This window comes from Cryptococcus neoformans, chromosome 13, assembly GCF_000149385.1.
Source record: "Cryptococcus neoformans var. neoformans B-3501A chromosome 13, whole genome shotgun sequence".
Classification (NCBI taxonomy): Eukaryota; Fungi; Basidiomycota; class Tremellomycetes; order Tremellales; family Cryptococcaceae; genus Cryptococcus; species Cryptococcus deneoformans.
The window spans coordinates 580016-601387 of record NC_009189.1 but is presented as its reverse complement, the minus strand read 5'-3'; the positions used below and the strand labels follow the sequence as shown (position 1 = coordinate 601387).

Sequence of the window (21372 nt, the reverse complement as noted above, 5' to 3'; positions counted from 1 at the left end):
ACGGATCTCTGAAGTGCAGGTACTGACAAGCAAATGGACAATGGTGCCAAGGTGCAAGCGATGCTCCTTTTTACTTTGTCTTTCTTTTTTTGGTAATCTGGGAGGGACCAGGGACGGAATTGCAAGAGGAGATACAGCGGGTCGATCACACAAAGGATGGTAGATTCCTTTGGTTAGTGGCGTTTTGGTTGCTTTTTTTGGCTTTTATCGGACCTGCAGTGGAGTGCAGCAAGACCACAAGCTGTGGAGATGGATTGTGAGAAATCTTCGGATGAATACAAGATGGAAGAAAGATATGAATGGATTTATACGTCTGTCAAACTTCAAACAGGGCAACTTAATCCGACCACGGTGTGCCTCTGTCACCTGAGAGCGGGTAACGACAGCAGGAGTCTGATTCGTCTTCTTTCCAGTCGTCCAGTCCCTCAGTGAACTCTGTCGAGTATCCATGCATCCCGACAACGCCTATCTTGAGTTAGGCCAGATTTACCGCCCACGTTCCCTATGGACGCATGCATGCATGCATAGTTTGGTGTTCGCTACGATCTCGCACACATCGGCGTACCAACCCTGGCGACTCACCACCGTGCGATTTGGGAGAATTCTTTTACCTCATCCAGTTACCGCTCCGGCGTTTTCCCCGGTGCCCACACGCAGAATGGTGCGTGCCGTAAGAGCGGCCTGTCGATTGCGCGCGGCGATTTGCCCGAAGACGGTGTGTGATGGGACCTGAAAGATGCGTGGATGGTTATGACGCTTTTCCAGCCTTCGGCCTTTTCTCTGGTTTCTTGGCTTCACTGTTGTCCTTCTGGTAGAACAGATCGGCGCCTGGTCGACATTTTCACCTTTGTTCGTTCGTCCTTTGTTTGGTTTCCTGGCCAGAAGTACGCACATCGTATATATAGAAGGGTGCCCACGTCTTGACTAGTAGTGATCGCAGCTGCCAGCCATGTCGGATATAGTCAGGTTCACCAATGGCTACTTGGCAATGCCAGACGGCACAGTATGTGCTCCATCACATTCCATGCGCTCTTCTTCTCACACTCTGTAGGCCGTCAAAGCAGACCTTTACATCTCATCTTCCTCTGGCAAGATCATCTCCGGCCAATCCTCCTTCTATTCCAACCACTCCCCATGTCGGACAGTCGACTTGCAAGGCAATCTTCTCTCGCCAGGCTTGATCGATATTCAGATCAACGGTGCTTGGCGCGTAGACTTTTCAGAGCTGGATGTTCAAGCAGGGGAAGAGGGCGAGAAAAAGTATATCAAGGGGCTGGAGAGGGTAGCGAGGAGGTTGGCGCAATATGGAACCACAAGTTTTGTGCCGACCATCATCACTCAGCATCAAGAGCTTTATAGCAAAGTGAGCCCCAAGATATTTTGTTACATGTGGCTATTGACATTGAGTAGCTTCTTCGACTTCTTTGCCCGCGCTCCCCTCCTGGCTCCTCCCATATCCTAGGTTACCACGCCGAAGGCCCTTTCCTTTCCCCTATCCGTAAAGGCGCCCATTCTTCAACCCTCCTATTGACCGCCTCCTCCACCTCTCCCATATTCCCCCCTGGGGCGTCGGATACCTCACCCATGAAAGCTCTCGAGATTGTCTACGGTAAAGAAGGGCTCGATCAGCAAGGTGTAAAGATCATCACCTTGGCACCCGATGTAGATGGGGTTATGGATTGTATTGAACCGTTGGTAGAACGAGGAGTTGTGGTTTCCGTAGGGCATAGGTGAGCCCCTATTATCCCTTCCAGAGAAGTTTGGTGGCAGATAACTGACAAGGTCCGTGTAAGTGACGCTTCATTAGAGCAAGTCGAAGAAGCGTTTGACAAAGGCGCTCGCATGATTACCCATTTGTTCAAGTACGTGTCTCCTCACACTTTTTCCATCCCTTTCTTCCTACACTAACGACGTCCCTCTAGTGCCATGCCACCAATCCATCATCGTGATCCGGGTGTAGTCGGCATGCTCGGCAACCCTAACCGTCGCCCATACTTTGGGATCATCGTCGACGGCTTACATTCTCATCCCAATACTGTCCGAATCGCTTATGGTGCTTGTGAAGAGGGTTGTGTCCTTGTTTCGGATGGTGAGCACCTCATCACCTCCTCGATTGATCATCATATGGAATTGTTGCTGATCGTTGAATGGCATACTTTAGCGCAAAGTATCATGGACCCCTCGCAGCCAGATGGAGTCATCGACTGGCGACCAGGACTTCGGTTTAGGAAAGAAGGTCTCAAAGTCCTTGTGGACGGCACTTCTACCTTGGCAGGTAGCGCGGCACCCCTCGCACCACTCGCTCACAATCTCGCAAAATTCGCGTCCATCTCGCTCCCCATGGCTCTTGTCTGTGCGACCAAACACCCAGCAGAGTGTCTGGGAGGGGAAGTGGCCAAGCGCAAGGGGCAGTTGATAGAAGGGTTTGATGCGGATTTATGTGTGTTTGATTGGGAGGGGAATGTTAAGGACGTTTGGATTATGGGTGAGGAAATTTGGAAGGATGGGGAAGGATGGGTGGATGGTCGTGGAGATGGGCCATAGTAGATCAATCTTGTTGAATCTGGGGTTTCAGGTACATTTACGAGCTTGACATTATGAACATGCTTGCCAACCAAGTACATAAAATGATTACAATTATCTGCGATAAGAAGGAACCATGATATACAGCCACAGCAAAGATCTGGGGCTCATATCCCTCTCATATTTTGTAACTACTGTCTCCAAGACTTCATCATGCCCAGTTGATCACAGTTGTAGAACAATGATTTTCCCGTCATCCTCGTTACGTGCTGCTCATGCAGCTCTCCCATGAAAAGGGCTTCTCCAACGGTCCTAAACAAAGTTATCACTAGTCGCCATTAGCAATATTCCCTTTTTGTCATGAAAGTATTAAAAAAAGGTGAAATTACGTTCATCAATCGACACAACGCCTTCGCCTCCACCATCACCCAATGCAGAAACCAGCTCGCTCCCCGCGAGCGTTATGAAATACAAATACGTCGGACCAAAGTTTGTAATCTCCTCTCTCGGCACCCACCTCGCACACATCTCCAGAATCTCGAGTGCACAGTCTACCACTAGCGCTATGGAGGCTTCGCGCAGTTTAGAGTCGGAGGTTGAGAGTGTTGTAGAATTATTCGAAGCGGATGTAGATGTAACAGAAGGGACGAGTGGCCGAGTATGAGGAGCGACGGCAGGAGAAGGGGAAAGGGCTTTAGACACGGTAGAGTTGACAAGCATCTTGACGAACAGCCACGTCATTTCCGTATATCTCCATCGTAACCCCTTCCCTTCCCCTATTCCTTCTTCACCATTATTACCGTTTACATACGACGGTTTCGTCGCTTGATACCCCGCATTCCACCACTCCAACTCCCCATTCACTTTCCCCGCCAACCTCTTCAACTGCGCCACATACACTTGGCGGTTCGCACCGGGTACGTCGATTTGTTCGAGGCGGTGTCTCCATTCGTTTAGGATGGTCATGAGTCTGGCGTGAGAGGTGAGAAGGATATCGTGTGGGTCTGGGGCGTCTTCAGGACGGGGAGGAGAGCCAGGGGAGAAGAAGGGGGATTGATAAGAGGTTGATGGGGGGATAAGGAGGTTGCAGTAGGATAACGCATCACGTGAGAGTGGAGCGGGGATATCGGTAAACTGAAGACGCTCGGTGCTGTCGACAATCTGAAAATAAAATAAAATAACAAATTAGACAAAGTCGCACCATACACAGTGAAATGATACTTGCGTAGCATAAAAGCCAGACTCTGGCCATATCCTGTGCTGTAGCTTGTCTTTCAGGAGGTACAAAACCTGCTGTCTCAGCCAACGTCACCCTTGGAGGCGTCGACGACAACAACTGAAGCTCTTCCCATCAGATCTCGGCCGAACAACAAAAGAAAAACAATCTCACCCTGATCCAACCCCTTGCCCATCTGAACGCGAACCTTGCAATCAGCGCCCCTTCCCTCCTATCCACCATATACGTCGCCAACACACACGCCGCCACAATCTCCTCTGGTCCCAGTCCAAATTCGGCATCTAACGGATCATCTGCCTCCACATCCCCAAACCCTTTCGACTGATCCCCTTCAAAACTCTGCCAGCTCTCTGCGGGTGAAGTACCTAGTAGAGCTTGGACTTCGTCGATGAGAGGGAGACGGTAATGTTGATGGATCGCGAATCGCTCAGAGGAGATGAGGCAAAGGACAGCGAGGATGAGCGGGGTGATAGTTGATGGGCCGCCTTCGAGGTATGGGAATTTACGGAATTGGAGGCGGTAGCCATAGAGGAAACTGCTCAGATGGCCGTGGAAACTTGAGATGGCTGTTAGCTTCCAGTAAATTTTGTGAGAAAAGAGGGGTATTTACTAATTAACGAGTATCAAAGCATCCTTGTTCTTCACGATATTCTTTTTGATAATATCTTGTCTAGGATCTTTCGATCCAAGAACAATTTCCATCCCATTCTCATCTTCATACTCCCCCTCCACTTCATATTGACCTTTTATCGGCTCATCGCGTAAAGAAGAAGTCAAATGTCTCTGTGTACCCGACTGTGCATAACCACCACCCTGGGATTGTGGTCCGTACTCTTCCTGAGTAGGTGCATGTGTTACTCCTGCATACTCAGGAGGGACAGACGAGGTGATTTGACGGGCATCGTCTGACTGAGGTAGAGTCGGTTGAGGTGGCGAGGACGAGATGCCAGAAGTGGGGCTATGGTTCTGCAAGGAAGTAGGCGTGACTCTTTGATCTTGAGCAGTCGCCATACAGTCAGAATGGAGGGGTGGCAAACTGAAAGACTGTTGCGTAGGTCCGAGTCTGGCGGAAGAAGAAGTTGGGCTGAACATTTGACTGCTGATAGAGGGAAGAGATTGGTTTGGAATAATATCAGATGGGGAATAGGATGGGAAGAGGGTATCTGGGAGCTCATGCGAAGACTGCTCTGGGTGGGACTGCATAGGTTGCGGAACTGTTATCTCTGATGAAGACGAATTTTGGGGCTTGTCCGTCCCATCTGGGCTGTTGGCCAAGGGTACACTCCCGCCGTCCTCGGCTGAGTCCTCTGATTTTGACCCCTTCCTTTTCTTACTCTTCTTCGTCCCTTCCTCCGTAGAACCCCCTTCCGTCATTGAGTTCTTTTTCGTGTTTTCCATATAGGTAAGAACAGCATCTCGGTCTGGATGTTCATAATGTTTCAGAGGAGGTGAAAAGGGTGGTATGATATTTTGAGAGACGAGATGGCTGAGCATGTGGTTCACAGCAGCTGACAGTTGGGATAAATGGTTGGTGGCGGCGTACAAATCGGACTGAAGAGTTTGCTGCCAATCCTCGTCCTAGTAACAGTCAGTCTACACTCCTCTCTGTTCAGAATCTAGCACACCTACATGGCCTTTCGGATAGAATGCGCATTTCTCTTTTCTCGCCTTGCATCTCACGCAAACATTCCCATCGGGCTCCAACATGCACTTTAACTTTGCCTTTCGACAGTTACCACACGCTTTTTGCTTCTTTTCTCTAGTCAGAACAGCAGGATAGACCAGTTTCTCTGCCGTACTCGAACCTTGTTCACTCTGTTGAGGCGGTTTGCTTTGCTGTGTCGTGTTCATTATCGATTCGTGTTGGGACATCGATGTAGTACGAGGACGCTTCTTTTGCCACTTGATTTGTGATTCAGCAGCAGAAGACTCTGGCTGTGAGAATTCATTCTTATGTCCCCGCTCCTTTTCGCATCCATGCGGTTCATGCTCTAGATAGCGTGGTGGCACAGATGAGATCTGTGAATTTCGTCTGCTTGATTTCCATTGATCATACTCGACCATTGGATCCGATGGCGATGGCTGATACGTCATGCGTCTTGGGATATGCGGGTGCGAAGGTCCTCCGGCCTGGGACTGGCTAGCCGCGTGGTGCATATGGCTGTTCGGAGGAAAGTCCCTGGTAAGCCATGGAGTATCACCATCAGCGTTATTACCATTGGTATGATGGCTATTGGAAGGGCGAGTCTCTAGTACGGGAGCTACAAGTGGCGGAGGGACATAATGAAACTGGGAAGGATGCGCTGATTGGGGATAATGGAAGTACATTGCCTGCTGGTGATGTCCTCGGCTTTGGTGCATTGGAGCAGAGGCGGGGTGTGATGAAAGAGGGGGTGGACCATGGTTCGGTGGAGTAAGAATGGGTAGACGTTGGGGTAGAGACATGGCGGGTTGTCACCAGTGACTGTTTAGAGAGATCCGATGTGAGTAAAGAGAGTACAGATTAAGTGCGTAACCACATTAGCCGGCGAGTTGAGGCAGGGAAAAAACCGATTGCCTCGTGTGGCTTTGCTGTGGCTTCTCCAAGTGATTTTTGAAAGTCTGAACCTTCAGGGATGATAGCGTGTGTGGATGAGATATAGATGTAAAAGCGGATGCGGACAAAGATCTGAAGAACAAGGAATGCGATGGGAGATGTGACGACCTCATCTGCTGATAACAAGACTCGCCAGACCCGGAAACTTCTCTCCCCTTATCCATGAGGCTTGGGATTTTCGCCCTGAAAATCGTGCCTGGGGGTTTGGGGCCCTTACCCTGGACGGGAAACTTTCAGCTCCGTTCCCAAACCTAATTAATGGCATCTGATTCCGTCCAATAAGTGGCCCAGAATTTCAAGGAGGAGCGAAGAATGGAGAAAGGGTAAGACTCACCAAGCTTGCATTCGTATTGTTGCCCTGTATTGCTTATCTGTATTGTTGTCCTGCATTGCTTATCACTTTTGGCACCTTTTACTGACAGAAGCAAAAAGATCCATTCGCTGTTGGAATTCAACGCAGAAGTTTAACTTCCGGTTTTGCTGTCTGTGTGCATCCAATAATTCGAGCAGGTCAGCACTTACTACTAGTAGCAGTTAACGACAGCCCCTTCTTCAGCTCTCCTGCGGTCTGGATGTCAGAGACCGGGCAAGAGGCAGAAGGCAAAAGAGCCAGGAAAAAATGGGGTAGCCAAAGACACGATCGAACATTTCATACCTTGAGCTACGCTACACGTAGATCACTTCCTGTGTGGTGTTTCATATACATCCAGCAACGGTATGATCCGTGTTCGATCACCTTCCTTTTGTCGTCCACCGCAGCCGTTTCTGTTTTTGTTCTCGAAACTCCATTCATTAGAAGCTCGGCTCATGAGCCAATAACCAGCCGGAAGGGGCAGATATGCAGCTGAATGTGAAATGGCCTCAAAGAACCCGGAGGGGGAAAAGAAAAAAGGGGAATTTAAGCACGAATAATCATCCCGTGGTTCAATAAAATAATGGCCATGAGTGCTAACCAGCAGCAGGAGCAGTAAAGACGGCAGTAGGTGCCGGAGCCAAAAACAGCTTGGGAGGTTAGGATGGTCTTAACGACAGGAACGATCGTTCATCATAGTCAATATAGGTCAAAGCAATCAACATCAGCGGCGGCAGTGGTAATGCCAGGAGAGAGGGCGAGGAGGAGAGAATACAGTCAAGTGAGAAACGTCGCTGACTGTTCTATTTTTACGGACTGTAGGTTTCTCAACCCTGTATGGACTGGCTGCAACTCAAGTTTCATTTGTGATTCTCTTCCATACAATCAGATTCAATACAAAACTAGCAAATTCCCATTTACAATAATACAATTAAGATTGTACACATATCATTTTTCGCCGACTACCTTTAATACGCCATAGCCTTATCTTTAAACTCTGCGAAATCTACCACCCTCCCCTCTTTTCTGGCCTGCTCAGCAGCAAACGCAAGTAAATGCGAATTCAATACTTCTTCCGGTGTTACACCCAGTACGCTCTGATCAGACTTGCTAACAGCTTCAAAAAATGTCTCTGAAAGACCTGCGTCGCCTCCACCATGGTTACCTGGGAGCGACTTGGGAGTGTGCTGAGTTTTGGTACGAGTGAGGAAATCGAAGACAGTCTTTCAATGCAAAAAGGTTTTGTTAATGATGGTAGGAGGCAGGAGTGAGGGCACATGCTTACAAAGGAAGCCATATTGCCGATCAGTTCACCTTTGGTCCCCTGGATCCTAGTACCTCGATCACAAATGGCCTCGGTAACTACATATCAACGTGTAAGACGAACTCAGGGCTGGATCCCAAGGAGACGATTACTCACAAGCAACCATAGTCATACTCGCGGTGACTCCTCCTTCGTATTCGATATTCACTACCTGATGGTCCACCACATCATTACCTGCTTCGTAGACACAAACGCCAAAAGGACCAGTCTTCAACGCATCAGTCACGTTTTCGATATCGAGAACATCCGCATCAACAATGTGTTGAGCCCACTTTCCGTCCTTTGTCAACTCTGCTCTTACCACATCCTGGCTTTGCTGCTCGCAAAATAGGTCTCACCTTGTGTCCCTCATCCTTTAAACCATCAATATAGATTTTCTTTGCGCTCCACACACAGTCCTTTTCGAACGCGCATTCTAAACACCTTTTAGCATCCCCCGCTTCCGCTGGTTTCTTCGAGTTCTTGAAGTGGTGTATAGAGCCGAAGGAATGAACTTTCCGAGGTTCAAGACCGGAGAGATAGAATGAGAGGATATCAAGGTCGCTATAGATGCCATGTCAGCTATCTGCTTAATGGTAAATGTAGAGGCGAATGGGATTTACTGGCAGCTTTTGGCCATAAGAGCAAAAGTGGATTCAGACTCTTTCTTCCAGTTGCCTCGAACAAAGCTATGAGCAAAGTGTTGCTACCAGAAAGTATCAGTCATGAGCTAGACAAGTGATCAATTTCGGCGACATACGTTTCCTACAGGCTCAATATGCTGTAATGGATCGATATAACAGTCACATTCTCATCAAAATATTCCCATCTAATATAATCTCCCAACTCACTTGGATGTTCACAATCTCCCCCAATACTCCAGAATCAATAACCTCCTTGACAGCCCTATTATACGGCGAATACCTCAAAACATGACCAATCCCAAAAATTCCTGCTCCAGACAGTTCCACCTCCTTCACCATCTTCACACAATCTTGTACCGAGGTTGCCATAGGCTTTTCGCATAGTATGTGGTAGCCTAGGGGTGCGAAAGCGCTTACCAGCTCAGCGTGGAGATCGTCAAGGACAGTAATGAGTAGGGCGTCGGCAATTCGGCCTCGGGCAAGGAGAGGTTCCCAGCTGGCGTACTGGTTCTCTGGAGGTACTCTGATAGGTGCAGGAGTGAGCTTCAAAGCGGAAAGGGAAAGAAATGAGAGATGAGAGACGCACGAATGAAGACGGGACATGACCTTTCGCCTGTGTGCACGGGGTTCAGCTACGGCAACAACCTTGACCAGCTCAGGATGCTCAAGAGCGTATGAAGTGTATACCTTTACCGACAACGAACCAGTCAGCGTTTCTTACCTTCTTGCCCTATACGCCGAGACTTTAATGTAAACGTACCAGACCTCGTTGACCAGCGCCAATGACAGCTACAGTCACATGTTTTGTAGTCTTAGATTCCGCCAGATCCTGGAGAGAATCGCTGTTGCTGACTTTGGGTCTCTTAAACTCAGGTTCATCTATTTCGGTGAGTACAGCAGCTGGAGAGAAGAGAGATGTGGATTCGGTGGGGAGTGTCCGAACTTGAGCCGTCATGTCGCGTTGGATTTCGATATTTTAATCACTAAAGGCGATAGTTGTGTTTGGCCTTATCTTATTCTAGGGGAATATGTTATGGATCTCTCAATGCGCAAAGATGTTGTCATATATGTGCACAAACGAAGCGGTGGGAGGTTGTTAGTTGGATAAGTAATCGCCCAATCACCTGGCTTGCAATTTACATTGTTGTCACACTAACGATTTTTTTCGGCTATATCCGTTGTTCACTTTTTTTTAACTACTTATTACTCATCCCCCACTTTGTCACCGGCTTTGCTCCCAGCGGGGGCAGAAGATGGTGACTTCCCAATCAAGTTTGAGGCTTGCTTTCTACAAGTATTTTAATGTCCGATCATGCCGAACACCAGAACGCAGAACAAGAGTTATCGGGCAGTCCGACCAGAATAAAATGAGAACAACGACTGGGACGGAAAGGAACGAAGAATGCAGAAAGCCCGCCGACCAGGCCGAGAGATGGCAGCAGATAGCAGATCACAGATGGCTGACAGAAAGGGAAGCAGTCGAAGTCCGTTGGCTGCCGAGGCGTGCGTAAAAGGCTGGAATCCATATGGTTATTATTCGCGCCGATTTCCCCGCGCCTCTGACGCACGTCAAAGTTCACTGGATGATACGGTGTGCATTAGTTCTACTGGGATGGTTCGCCCACCGGTGCAGATCTTTGACCAGGGACTGGATCTGCCTATGGAGGAGAAAATAATGGAAGTGGGGTGACGACGATAAACATCCTTTGCCACCATCCTTTATGATGCTTTGTTGACCCCAACCACACAGAGGATCTTATCTCCAGCTCTCGGCATTTCCTATCTCGTACCCCCACCCCTCCTGATACACTCCGCAATCTCCACCGAGAAAGACACTAGACACGACTCTTGCCGCTCGTTCAGGGTCTTTAAGCAGCGGATAACGCACCAAACCCAAAATGCCTTTCTTTAGCTCACAAAAAGATAGTAGACAGTTCATCAGCTGATAAGTGCGTTGGCCCTTGACCCGCATGGGCAAGAGCGGCATTGAAGTGCACTAGCCGTATGCAAATCTGTGTGGCGGAGGATCTCTTGGGACTTCTTTCGAATATATTATCTACCCGTTGTAGGGTCTTTTTGTTTGTTTTCCAGCGACCAAAGGACTCTTATCAACACAACCCAAGCTAGTGGTAGCTTCAATATCTCCATTTATATCCACCTTTCCAACTATCACTGTCTTACAATCCATCGCCGACCTTCAAAGTCTCGTCTGATCACCTGTGTTTACAACACTATCAAAGTCGTACCAATATGACTGTCTTAAGCCGTCTCTCTCAGCTGCGCGTGGGCGCTGCTCGATGTAAGTTCTTTGTCCTCAATGTACCGGGGGGAAACGTCAATAAACTGACCAACTGACGTTATTAGACAATTCGCCCTGGACACAAGTAATCATTGTCGGTTTTGTGTAAGTTACGGCAGCGGAACATGTCATGCGATGGGGGATGATAACTGAAGCAATTCACGTACAGATGTTTCTGCAGTGTGGGCATGTTCAGTGCAGTCAGTGGCCTCGGTGCTGGGTAAGTCTCGAAAGCTTCTATTAAGAAGTACAGTGACTGATTGCCATGTTGTCGACTACAGTGGTACCCAAGACACAGCTCTATCAGATACCGCGAACGCCGTGCTCTACGGAGTCTTTGCTATCATGGGTATCTTTGCCGGTTCCATCAATGTGAGTCCTATTACTGGAAGTGGGATTTACAGCATATGTTTAACCTGACCCTATAGAACGTCCTTGGTCCAAGGTTGACACTCTCTATTGGTGCCACAGGTTATTCTCTCTATGTCGGAGTAGGTTAATCCTCCAACCATCAGATTTACCCCAAGCTCACCTATTGCTTAGGCGCTCTGGGCATTCCAAGTGCATGGTACTAGGTGGTTCCTCATTCTTGCCGGTGGTCTTCTTGGTGTCACCGCTGCCCTCCTCTGGTCTGCCCAAGGTTCCATCATGATGTCCTACTCGTTGGAAAAGGACAAGGGCCGAGCGTTCTCTCTGTTTTGGTCCATTTTCCAAATGGGTACCTTGATTGGTGCTGCGATCGCTCTTGGAATTCAGGCCCATAGCACACTGCCTTCAGTCTCAACCGGTGTATATTTGGCTTTCATGATCATTCAGTTGACCGCAATTGCTACCAGTTGGCTTATCTTGCCTCCTCGTGAGTACTTGTCAATCTCGTATCGCAGGGGAGATAGACTAATTTGGTATAGATCTTGTTGTGCGAGGTGATGGTACAATTGTCAAGCTTGATGATGCCATTAGCCCTAAAGAAGAGGCTCGCCACTTCCTCAAGATGTTCAAGGACTGGAGAATGCTTATGCTTTTGTGAGTATGCTATATAGGTATAGCAAAACCGCAACTAATTCACTTTGGCCGTAGCCCCATGTTTTTTGCTTCCAACTACTGTGTGTTGACATGTGCCTGTGCTTTTGATCATTCAGCTGACAGAATCGCAGTCTATGCTTATCAAGGAGCCATCACTGCTTTCCTTTTCAACGGTCGTACCCGTGCACTCGTTTCCCTTCTTACCGGGCTTGGTGCCATCGTTGGCGCTATTCTTATTGGCGTAGTCCTCGACCGTGTTCCCCTCTCCAGAAGAAAGCGTTCCATGGTTGGCTGTTTAACAGTGGTTGTCCTCAACATCGTTATCTGGGTCGGCGGGTTGGTTTTCCAAGTCAAGTTTACTCGCTCCACAGACCACGCAGTCTGGGACTGGAGTGATGGAGCTGCTACCGGACCAATTATATTGCTTATGAGCTGTACGTGAAGTATCTCATTCTGGTGAGAAGTTGTTGACTGACAATCGGCAGATTATATTGGTGACGCTGCTTTCCAAGGTCTTGCCTACTATACCATGTCCTGTATCACCAACGACCCTTTCAGGCTTGCCCGTATGGCGGGTTACTACAAGGGTGTTCAATCTGCCGGGGCTGCCGTATCCTTTGGCATGGACGCTGTTGCCACACCTTTCCTCACAGAGCATCTTGTCAGCTGGATAATCCTCTTGGTATCTCTCCCTCTTTGCGGATATGTCCTCTGGACAGCAAATGAGACTAATTACGAAGTCGAGGGTGTCGTAAAGGTCGAGGACGTTGAAGGTAACGCAGTTGAAGGGGCCGCTTTGCCCAAGGGACACCATATGCACCAGAAGGAAAAAGTTTCCACGGATGAGAAGTTTGAAGGGAATATTGCCAAGGTTATGAGTGTTCAAAAAGAGTAGGAATCCTACTCTACCGGACCCCGTATTTTGTATGAGTGGTCTCGTGTATTTCAAGTTGGTCGAGATGAGAAGCGTTGATTTCTTAACTGGGATGTTGGTAGCTTTTCGAATACGTCCGTAATAGTTGTCATATTAGATTTCTCTCAGGTATGAGTATGTATGATCTTTCTTATGAGTAACGTAAACGAAATAAAAGCATCAGTAACGTCAACGAAACAAAAGTATCTTCTTGACGACCGTCTTTTTCTAACAACTCAGTCTCCTTGTCGATTGATCACTCGCGCAACCTCCACCCGATACAATTCCGCCGGAAGTAGCTTTCGTCTCCTTCATTCGTCAATCTTTAAATTGGTCCGTTGTATTCCTTTTTCATCACTTTTGTACGCCAAACGGTGGAACCTACTGCAGAATCTCATCAACTGGAAGAAATGACTCCGAGCAAGTCCCCTGAACCCTCTGATACCGCTGAATCCTCTGGCCAAGCTCTCGAGCGATACATCGTCGAGCAGCTCTCTTCCCTTTCACTCTCCGCACCCCAAGATGACGTAGGTAATCTATGGGCATTCGATTTGTGTGTGAGATTTGCAGCTGCTGATAATATGATCCTCTGACGTTTCTGTTAGATCGAGATGATGGCGAGATTTGTGGAAGAGGAGGGATTGGAACGGGATGAGAAAACAGAGGGTGTGAAGGGCATGTTGGAAGGCGTTGTCGAAGGTGTGAGTACACTGTGTACACCATAGCCTCCTCTCTGTACCCTTTGGTTCGGGATGATAAAACTCTGACTGACTGAAATCCAACAGGGCGTCCTCCCTGAGGAGGGTATAGACGAAGTCCTCAACCAAATTATCGACGAACAAGCTCGTCTTCACCAACTCGACCTCGACCGTGCAGCCGCTGAGGAAGAATCCGCTCGTTCACCATCCCCAGAGTCCTCCAAAGTCAACGACATTCTGGCTACGCTTACTCCCGAAGAACTTGCTGCTGCCCGACGCCAGGCGCTGTTAAGGCAATACGCGTACGTCGATTCCCCAGATGATGCCCCAGTAAGCTCGCCTTTTGGTGGAGAAGGCAGGCCTGAGGGAGCGCCTCCAAAGGGAGGCAAGGTGGCCGAGAATGAGGAGAAGAGAAAGGCTGAGGAAAGAAGGAAGTTGATTGAGGACGCTTTGCGGAAGGATTCCAAGAAGAAGAAACACAGAAAGAATGACGAGAGTACGTTGCCATTATCACCCATCGTTTATCAGATTATAGGCATAAGCTGACATGCCATCCCGACTTGATGATATCAAAAGTGGACTTGCTGGCACCAAATTTGAATAAGGAGAAAGCGACGTATGTCATGGCAATGCAACGAGAAGCACAGAAAAAGGCGTCTCAGGAAAAGAAGGACCGCGATAGGGCGGCTTTGGAGAAGCAAAGGTCAGTAGCAGGACTTTCAGCGCAGAATATACCCAGTCTAACCGAACTGTTGTAGGGCGGATCAAGCGAAAGCAAAGGCCGACAAGCAGAAGAGAGCTGCCAAGCAAGAACGTCGGGCGTAAGCATGAGTCTCGATTCTGTGCTTTGTATTCCTTTGGAGAGACTGGGATCTATCCAAGGAGTCGGGTGGAGATGATGTTATACACATCGCATAGGAGTTTACGCACAGGAGTTTAGATGTGCTAATCTTGAAAGTTGAATGTATTCATCTCTCACCAATGTCTGCCGCCAATTGTTCAACCGCCCGCCGGGAGATGCTACAAGATATTTTACTCTACATTACAAATGAAAAATCGAAAAGAAACAACTTTCTGCTCTAAAAATCTATGCACAATGAAAGAGGAGAGAGAATCATTACTGTGAATCGTGAAAACTCGTGGAAGATTCGTGAAGGCAAAACATTGTATATACAAAGAAAGGGTAAGTCTTTATGATGAAAGGGAAAAGGGTTCCAAGGAAATCGATATATGCTTGGTAAAGGTTGCTCTTGGTCGTTTTCATCCTGTTTTCGTTGCGTTTTGGCTTTTCACTTTGCCGGCCTGATTCTCCTCGTCCGTCTCCTCGCTCCTGTCGTTGACTTTATTACCAGCGGTCATGGCCTTATCCAGCTCTTCACTCGGCATCTCCCGCATAAGTCGTCTCAACCTCTGCAACTCTCCTGCCAACTTCCTGTTTATCCGAAGCAGTTCGTTAGTAGATGCTAAATAAACAAGTCTTGGAGAAACAGAAAAAACCCACTCAACCTGTTGCAAAGCACTGGCGTTTTCCTTTGCCTGTTTATCCACTATGTCTTCCAGCTCTTTAGCTCGTGCTCTCAACGATGAAGTTTCAGTCTCGAAGTGGCCGTGGAGTGCCGTATAGTTTGAGAGGGTTTTGTTAATGAGTTCTTGAGTAGAGGCTCTTTCGGCACTGAGTTGAGCTGTATGAGCATTACCCTGTTTCAGGATGAGAGAAGAACTGCTTACGATTGAGCTTCTATGAGTTCTGCTAGAGCAATGTAATTATTTCTCTATGATATAGCAACTGCGTTAGCTCGGGCTTCAGTATATGCGAAATTAGATGAGACGTACCGCTTCCTCCATCTCTTTCTTGTCTCCCTCTTCCTTTCTCCGTATCTCCTCTTTCAACGCCTTCACCTCTCTTGCCCAAACATCTCTCAAACTCTTCACACCATCCCTTAAACTCACACATTCCCTCTCCGCCTTTGTTTTCTCCACCCTCGCATCGTTCATCTGCTGTTTCATCTCCTGGATCTTTTTTTTTGTGGCTTGTTCCAGCGATTTGTGGGTTTGCTGTAGGTCCTTAAGGGAAGTTTCAGCCGTCCGTGCACGTTCAAGGATTTCTTGAAGAAGACGTTCTTTACGGGCGATGACATTGTTGAGGGAGTCATTTTCTACACGCATTCGTTCTTTTGTCTCTTGCAAATCTTCTTTTTGTCGTGTTAACTATGGGTGTCGCAAATGAACTTTCAGCGTCTGAAATAGCCGCAAAGATATACAGGCGTGGTTCAATAGCCTGAGGAATGTATATAACTTACCTGCTCAACCCGCCGTTGCCCCGCCCGCACTTCAGTTTTGACTCTCTCCAAATGGTTCTTCACGCTCAACAGCTCCGTCTGCAATGAATCAATCACCCTCGTGCTCGCAGCGGACCCGCTGACCTTTCTCCCGCTCCCCGCCGATCCGGGACTGAGACTATATCCTTCATGAGCCGAAGGCTGTGGTGAAGGGCTGGGCCATTCTCCAAACGATTGCGGAGAGCCTGGCGGGAAGAATGGAGAGCGAAGAGAGCTGTCAGGATTGGGAATTGAGGAATGAGAGGGAGAAGAGGCAGAGGATTGACGTGGGGACGAAATGGACGGGGTTGGATGAAGAGCTGTGGCTTGCGAGACTACTGCCTGCGGTATTCCTGTAATATTTGACCTATCAGCGTGACGCATACGAGAGGCAGGTGAAACGGGCTCACGACTCCGGCCGTCGGATTTGGGTATGCTAGCCCGGCATCTAAGATCATAACTTCCCTTTGAATACGGGAGACCTCTTGACGAAGGACGAGAGCCGCTTGTCGGGGCTATGCAGCTGTGCTGTTAACATCCTAAAATGAAACTTTATCGTAATGACCGAACTCACGTTCATAATCCAAGGGAGACGTCTGCCCATTTTCTCCAGTCTCTTCGATCAAGCTAACTTTGAGAGGCGTGACGAATGGAATATCTGGTAAGACGGGCGAATCAGAACGATAATTTTCAACTTCTGACAGTTTCTTCTTTGCAGACTCCAATGCAGCCTTGAGAGACGTTATCTGGGTTCGCAGAATCACTACGGTCAACCAGTCAGTCTCCCATCACCAGACGTTCATGCGTCTTACCTGGATCATCAGAGTGCACAGCAATATTTTCGCTGATACTCTCGCTCTTGCTAGACCTATTTGTCCTCCCATTCATGCCACTGGTCGAGTAACTATGCGGATGTCCAGACCCATGACCATTGATCAAACTGAGTCTCCGACCACCAACTCCTACAGGTGTGACCGGACTAGACCTGTCGTGCGCTGGACTTGTTCTTAACGAAGATTGCAAATCGCTGAGAGTCAAATTTGAGAGGGACTTTGGTATGGTTTTGTTTGCTGGGAGGGGTATTTTTGAAGGAGTTTGGGCCATTGTACGTAGGTTATAGGGGATAATACGAAACGATCAACGAATGTGCTTCAGTATGGGGCCGATTTCGTTGTTTACATAGCGGATAGATCACGTGATTGATGTTGAGAGATCACCGAAGTCGGAGACTTGTAGGCCATTAATATATGCATGTAGATTGTAGGCCATATACTAGAGTGAAGGGTGAAAGGTGAGTATGCTCTGAAAATGGGTTATAAAACTACATTATTAGTGTCCATAATAAAGATAAATCTTGAATCGCCGACTCTTGGAACTCTCGCTCGACGCGTTCAAGTCGAAAACCACAACTCCGCGCGTCTCTTTGCTCGTATTCGCTAGTACTTCAGTACACCTCATCCCGTCAAACTTTATAGCAACCACAATGCCTAAAAGAAAACTTTCATCAGGCCATTCCCAATCCCCGGATCCGCTATCAATGAGTCAACATGGCAGTGACGACGACGACACACCGCTCGAGGAACAAATCACCGTCAAAAACCCGCCTCCGAGAAAGCACGCCGTCAAACCGACTCCAACTCGATTGCAAGCTGTTGTCGAGATTGACGTACCGGCTCATCGTCTGAGATCGAGAACGGTTGTTTCCAGTCCTTCCAAAAGAACGCCCGTCAAGACTCCCGTAAAGACACCTGCAAAGACACCAATGACGGCGAAAAGGACTCGAATGGTCAATGATGTGCCTTCACCTACACCAAATGGGAAAGGCAAGGGGAAGGCCAAAGAAGTGCCAGAAGGCGAAGAACAGCCAACAAGTTCAATATTGAAAGCTTCTATCAACTCTAATAAATCCAGCCGCAAACTCAAGACACCTGCTCGCACACCAGCCACGAAGGCTTCAGCTTCCACTTCCAAAGGCCTTGTCAATAGTACTCCCACTCTTGCGTCCAGTATTTCCAAACCGCTTCCCACCCCGTCTCCTGCTTTGTTAGAAGGAAGTGCTCGCAAACGTCCCAGGCTGAATCAATTTGCTGCCAAAACGCTTGATTTCGATAATGGCATCTTTTCCGATCCCGACGACGAGCAAGAACAGGGGAAAGATGGTGTTGTCGTTTCCACGGAGGTATTTAGGGCTAACGAACGGCTGAAGAAGCAGAGAGAAGCGAGAAATTTCACCTATGAAGGTGAAGCGAATGCACCGAGAATGATGAGGAGTGGTCGGGCACTGGTCAAAGTGAACGAGGATAAGGGTGATGAAGATGAAGAAATGGACGAGTATGGTCCTCGATTAGAGGAAGAGAACCCCTTGGCACCTCAGGCTCCCGTTATACCTGACGTTCCAGTTGAGCCGCTTTTGATTACCCCTTCTGAACCTTTGCCTCTTTCAACGCAAGAACCTTCCTCCCCTCCCATAATCATCCCAGCCTTCCAAAGAACCTACCTTCAAGCTATGCTCAACACCTTGACCTCTCAGAACGTTTCCATCAACCCCCCACCTTTCGAAGATGAAGATCATAACGAGACTCTACGAGGCGTCCTGAATCTTATGAAAGGTACTGTCGAACGAGGAGAAGGAAATAGCGCCATTGTTGTGGGCCCGCGAGGTAGTGGAAAGACACGTACCGTCGCCCGTGCTCTCAACCTTTTACCTTGCTCATCATCTACCTCTCCGATCATCGTGAGACTTTCAGGTCACGCGCAGACCAACGATAAGTTGGCGATTCGTGAGGTGGGACGACAGATTGCAGAGGCGGAGGGACGGAAGTATGGTGATGAAGGGACAGGGGATGAGGGCGAAGATGTCGATGATGATGATGACGAGGTTTGTTTCTCATACACTAGATATCGGCGCTGATGGCTGAGCAGGATTATGCGCCTACAACATTACCCTCCCATCTCCTCGCTTTGCTGACTGCCCCTTCCCCACGAGCGATCATCATCATCCTTGAAGAATTTGACCTTTTCACCGAACATGCTCGTCAAGCCCTCCTTTACTGCCTCTGTACGCATTTTGTATTTTCTTTCACCTTTTCCTTATATATCACTGACTTCACACTGAATAGTCGACGTGGTCCAGAGTGTCAAGACTGGCCCCACTGAATCAACTCCCAGGGGAATAGCAGTTCTCGGCCTCACCACGCGAGTGGATACATTGCTACTTCTTGAAAAACGTGTCAAATCGAGGTTTTCACATCGAATATGGCGAGTAACCTCGCCCCTTGCCTCTATCGCTGCGTCTAACACAATAAACGGAACAAATGGAACGGATGGAACGAATGGGGTGAAGGAAGAAGGGGGATGGAAGAGATTAGTACAAAGAGCGTTAGTACTTTGGAAGACTGAAGAAGGAGAGGTGGACGATGAAGTTGGAAAGTGGAAGGGCGACTGGGAGTACTCTGTCGATGTACGCCAGCTATAATGTTCAAACTATCCCGAGATGCTGATGGTGTGACGTAGGAAATACTTCGCAAACCAACGATACAAAGGAATTTTGATCGTCTGGCAAGTCTAACGACAGATGTGAGAAATATTTACCGCCCATTCGTGCGTGTTTTCGTCTCACTTTCTGATGAATAGCTAACCATGCTGATTTTCCCTCAATCATATACTCTGGTTCGATCTTGTAGATTGAACCCCTGATAGATGTCATTAATGGGAAAACAGAATATCTCCGATTGGACAAAATTCTCAACAATGTTGTTAATCAAGTGGAATGGGCTGGTTGGGGTTTGCAATCTTCCAAACTTCGCGGTACGTCTATCATAGCCCTGCTTCTCTTAAACGACATGTACGGATACACGTCTCATACATTCTAAATCCTCTTAGGCCTCCCACACCCTGCCTTGGGTATATTGATCATAGCCAAACATCTCGCCTATGCAGGCCGCGATGAATTCAACTTTGCGCAGGTTGAAGAAGAGTATATGCGTTTCTCGAGGACGAGGTTGGTTGGTAGCGGGAAAGTAAGGTGGCCCATTGGCGTATTGAAGCGAGTAGGTCCTCCTTTCTCCCTGTTCCTTCTTTATTACAAGCCAACCACTGACGCTTCCCTTCCCTTAACCGCACAACTAGTCATTTGATCACCTCCAAAACCTCTCCCTACTCATCCCTACCACCTCCACATCATCATCCTCTCTCAACAGGCAACAACCCCAATTCGCTCGTGTGAGATGTGCGTTAGCGCCCAATGAGATTGTAGCTTGGTTTAAGGGGGAGGGAAAGGATGTTTTGGGGGTGGAGATGGGGAATTGGGGGAGAATGATGGGTGGGCATGCGTAAAAGTGCTATGTTGTTGATGTGCGCAAGCTGTTCTCGATTGTTATGAATTGTCAGGTGAGGAGGCATATGTCTTAATTGTGCCAAGGTACGGAGTAATAGGTGTGGACAAGTGCCTTGCGCGCTTTGTTCTTCTTCCCTGCGGAACAAACTACGTGGCCTCGACAGAACCTCGTCTCTCTCTCCGCTCAAAGCTTTAGGACTGGAAAACCTCATCAATCTTCACCAGAACGAGGAGATGCTGTGAAGATATAACGGAACGTGGAGTGGCACAAATATCATCTACTGCTTGGGGAGTATCAGAAGAAATGTCTGAGTTGATTAACGCAAACTGCAGAAAGTACTCATAGTGCTCAAATTAGATGTCAACGCGATGGCGCCAACGCTGTTCTTATTTCGCATCAGAATGTCTAATGCAATAAGCTTTCAACCTCCGATGCTCATAGCTCTATGTTTCAAAGAAAGCTGAAGAAGCCTCTTGCAGACGTTCCTTTTTGCCCGTAGCGAGGGCAAAAATAGACCTTTGTTGCTGGAAACTGTATGTTGGCTGTAGGAATACCATGCTGCATCATATCGACTGTCGTCAACTTTTCCCTTCAGCTACATTTAATCCCCCACCGTCGCATTTCCACGGCCGTCCAACCATTATATAAGCTACCTTATTCTTGGCTATCTGATCGTACTTACAAACACCTTCAAACAACGCTACTCGCCTTCGTTGAAGCAACTCACTGAAGATGTCAGACAACAATTATGGCAATCAAAATCAGGATCCATCTCACTGGGGACTACCTGACGATTATTTTTCCGAGGACCCGCGGGTCCCAGAATACGACAGTTCTTATCAACGGCCCAATACTGAATGGCCCAATACTGCTCCCATACACCCATCATATTTTTCCATTGCAAGCAGCCAAAGCGACCCTTCATACGGCGTAGGTGTTTATTATGAAGACCCCTCTGTAGGCAACTATCCACAAGATTACAGTGACTGCAACAGCTTTCAGCTTGTGGACCCATCATACGGATTGGCGTCTGTAAACTTGTACCCACAGCCATCGAACATGCCGCCACCTTCCCCCTTTCTTCATATGGGAAATGCTGGGGGTGACCACGATAGCACAAGTGACAATA

General features: G+C 48.2%; 7 protein-coding genes across 7 annotated transcripts; 4 read left to right on the top strand and 3 right to left on the bottom strand.

Moving 5' to 3' along the window:
• Window positions 1-949: 949 nt before the first annotated feature.
• CNBM1770 (hypothetical protein) lies at window positions 950-2544 on the top strand (the record flags this gene model as incomplete). Its single annotated transcript, XM_767039.1, has 6 exons — window positions 950-1003; window positions 1052-1363; window positions 1411-1730; window positions 1794-1862; window positions 1923-2089; window positions 2162-2544. The coding sequence occupies 6 exons, from the start codon at window positions 950-952 to the stop codon at window positions 2542-2544; spliced, it is 1305 nt and encodes a 434-aa protein (XP_772132.1).
• A 170-nt stretch (window positions 2545-2714) lies between these two features.
• Window positions 2715-6205, bottom strand: CNBM1760 (hypothetical protein; the record flags this gene model as incomplete). The annotated part of the gene is made up of 6 exons (XM_767038.1): window positions 2715-2851; window positions 2913-3684; window positions 3831-3935; window positions 3980-4316; window positions 4371-5338; window positions 5390-6205. 6 exons carry the CDS (start codon window positions 6203-6205, stop codon window positions 2715-2717), a joined length of 3135 nt encoding a protein of 1044 aa, XP_772131.1.
• A 1471-nt stretch (window positions 6206-7676) lies between these two features.
• Window positions 7677-9610, bottom strand: CNBM1750 (hypothetical protein; the record flags this gene model as incomplete). The annotated part of the gene is made up of 9 exons (XM_767037.1): window positions 7677-7931; window positions 7994-8070; window positions 8129-8312; window positions 8371-8575; window positions 8635-8717; window positions 8772-8792; window positions 8863-9178; window positions 9242-9342; window positions 9416-9610. 9 exons carry the CDS (start codon window positions 9608-9610, stop codon window positions 7677-7679), a joined length of 1437 nt encoding a protein of 478 aa, XP_772130.1.
• A 1295-nt stretch (window positions 9611-10905) lies between these two features.
• Window positions 10906-12872, top strand: CNBM1740 (hypothetical protein; the record flags this gene model as incomplete). The annotated part of the gene is made up of 10 exons (XM_767036.1): window positions 10906-10954; window positions 11020-11059; window positions 11124-11174; window positions 11236-11326; window positions 11383-11445; window positions 11498-11810; window positions 11863-11977; window positions 12032-12057; window positions 12109-12411; window positions 12463-12872. The coding sequence occupies 10 exons, from the start codon at window positions 10906-10908 to the stop codon at window positions 12870-12872; spliced, it is 1461 nt and encodes a 486-aa protein (XP_772129.1).
• Window positions 12873-13300: 428 nt separating this feature from the next.
• Window positions 13301-14413, top strand: CNBM1730 (hypothetical protein; the record flags this gene model as incomplete). The annotated part of the gene is made up of 5 exons (XM_767035.1): window positions 13301-13417; window positions 13496-13591; window positions 13676-14084; window positions 14165-14291; window positions 14347-14413. 5 exons carry the CDS (start codon window positions 13301-13303, stop codon window positions 14411-14413), a joined length of 816 nt encoding a protein of 271 aa, XP_772128.1.
• A 435-nt stretch (window positions 14414-14848) lies between these two features.
• Window positions 14849-17010, bottom strand: CNBM1720 (hypothetical protein; the record flags this gene model as incomplete). Its single annotated transcript, XM_767034.1, has 7 exons — window positions 14849-15020; window positions 15090-15260; window positions 15317-15360; window positions 15422-15796; window positions 15889-16421; window positions 16481-16669; window positions 16719-17010. 7 exons carry the CDS (start codon window positions 17008-17010, stop codon window positions 14849-14851), a joined length of 1776 nt encoding a protein of 591 aa, XP_772127.1.
• A 379-nt stretch (window positions 17011-17389) lies between these two features.
• CNBM1710 (hypothetical protein) lies at window positions 17390-20241 on the top strand (the record flags this gene model as incomplete). Its single annotated transcript, XM_767033.1, has 7 exons — window positions 17390-18784; window positions 18829-18964; window positions 19026-19366; window positions 19420-19506; window positions 19590-19713; window positions 19789-19955; window positions 20035-20241. The coding sequence occupies 7 exons, from the start codon at window positions 17390-17392 to the stop codon at window positions 20239-20241; spliced, it is 2457 nt and encodes an 818-aa protein (XP_772126.1).
• Between the last annotated feature and the right edge of the window lie 1131 nt (window positions 20242-21372).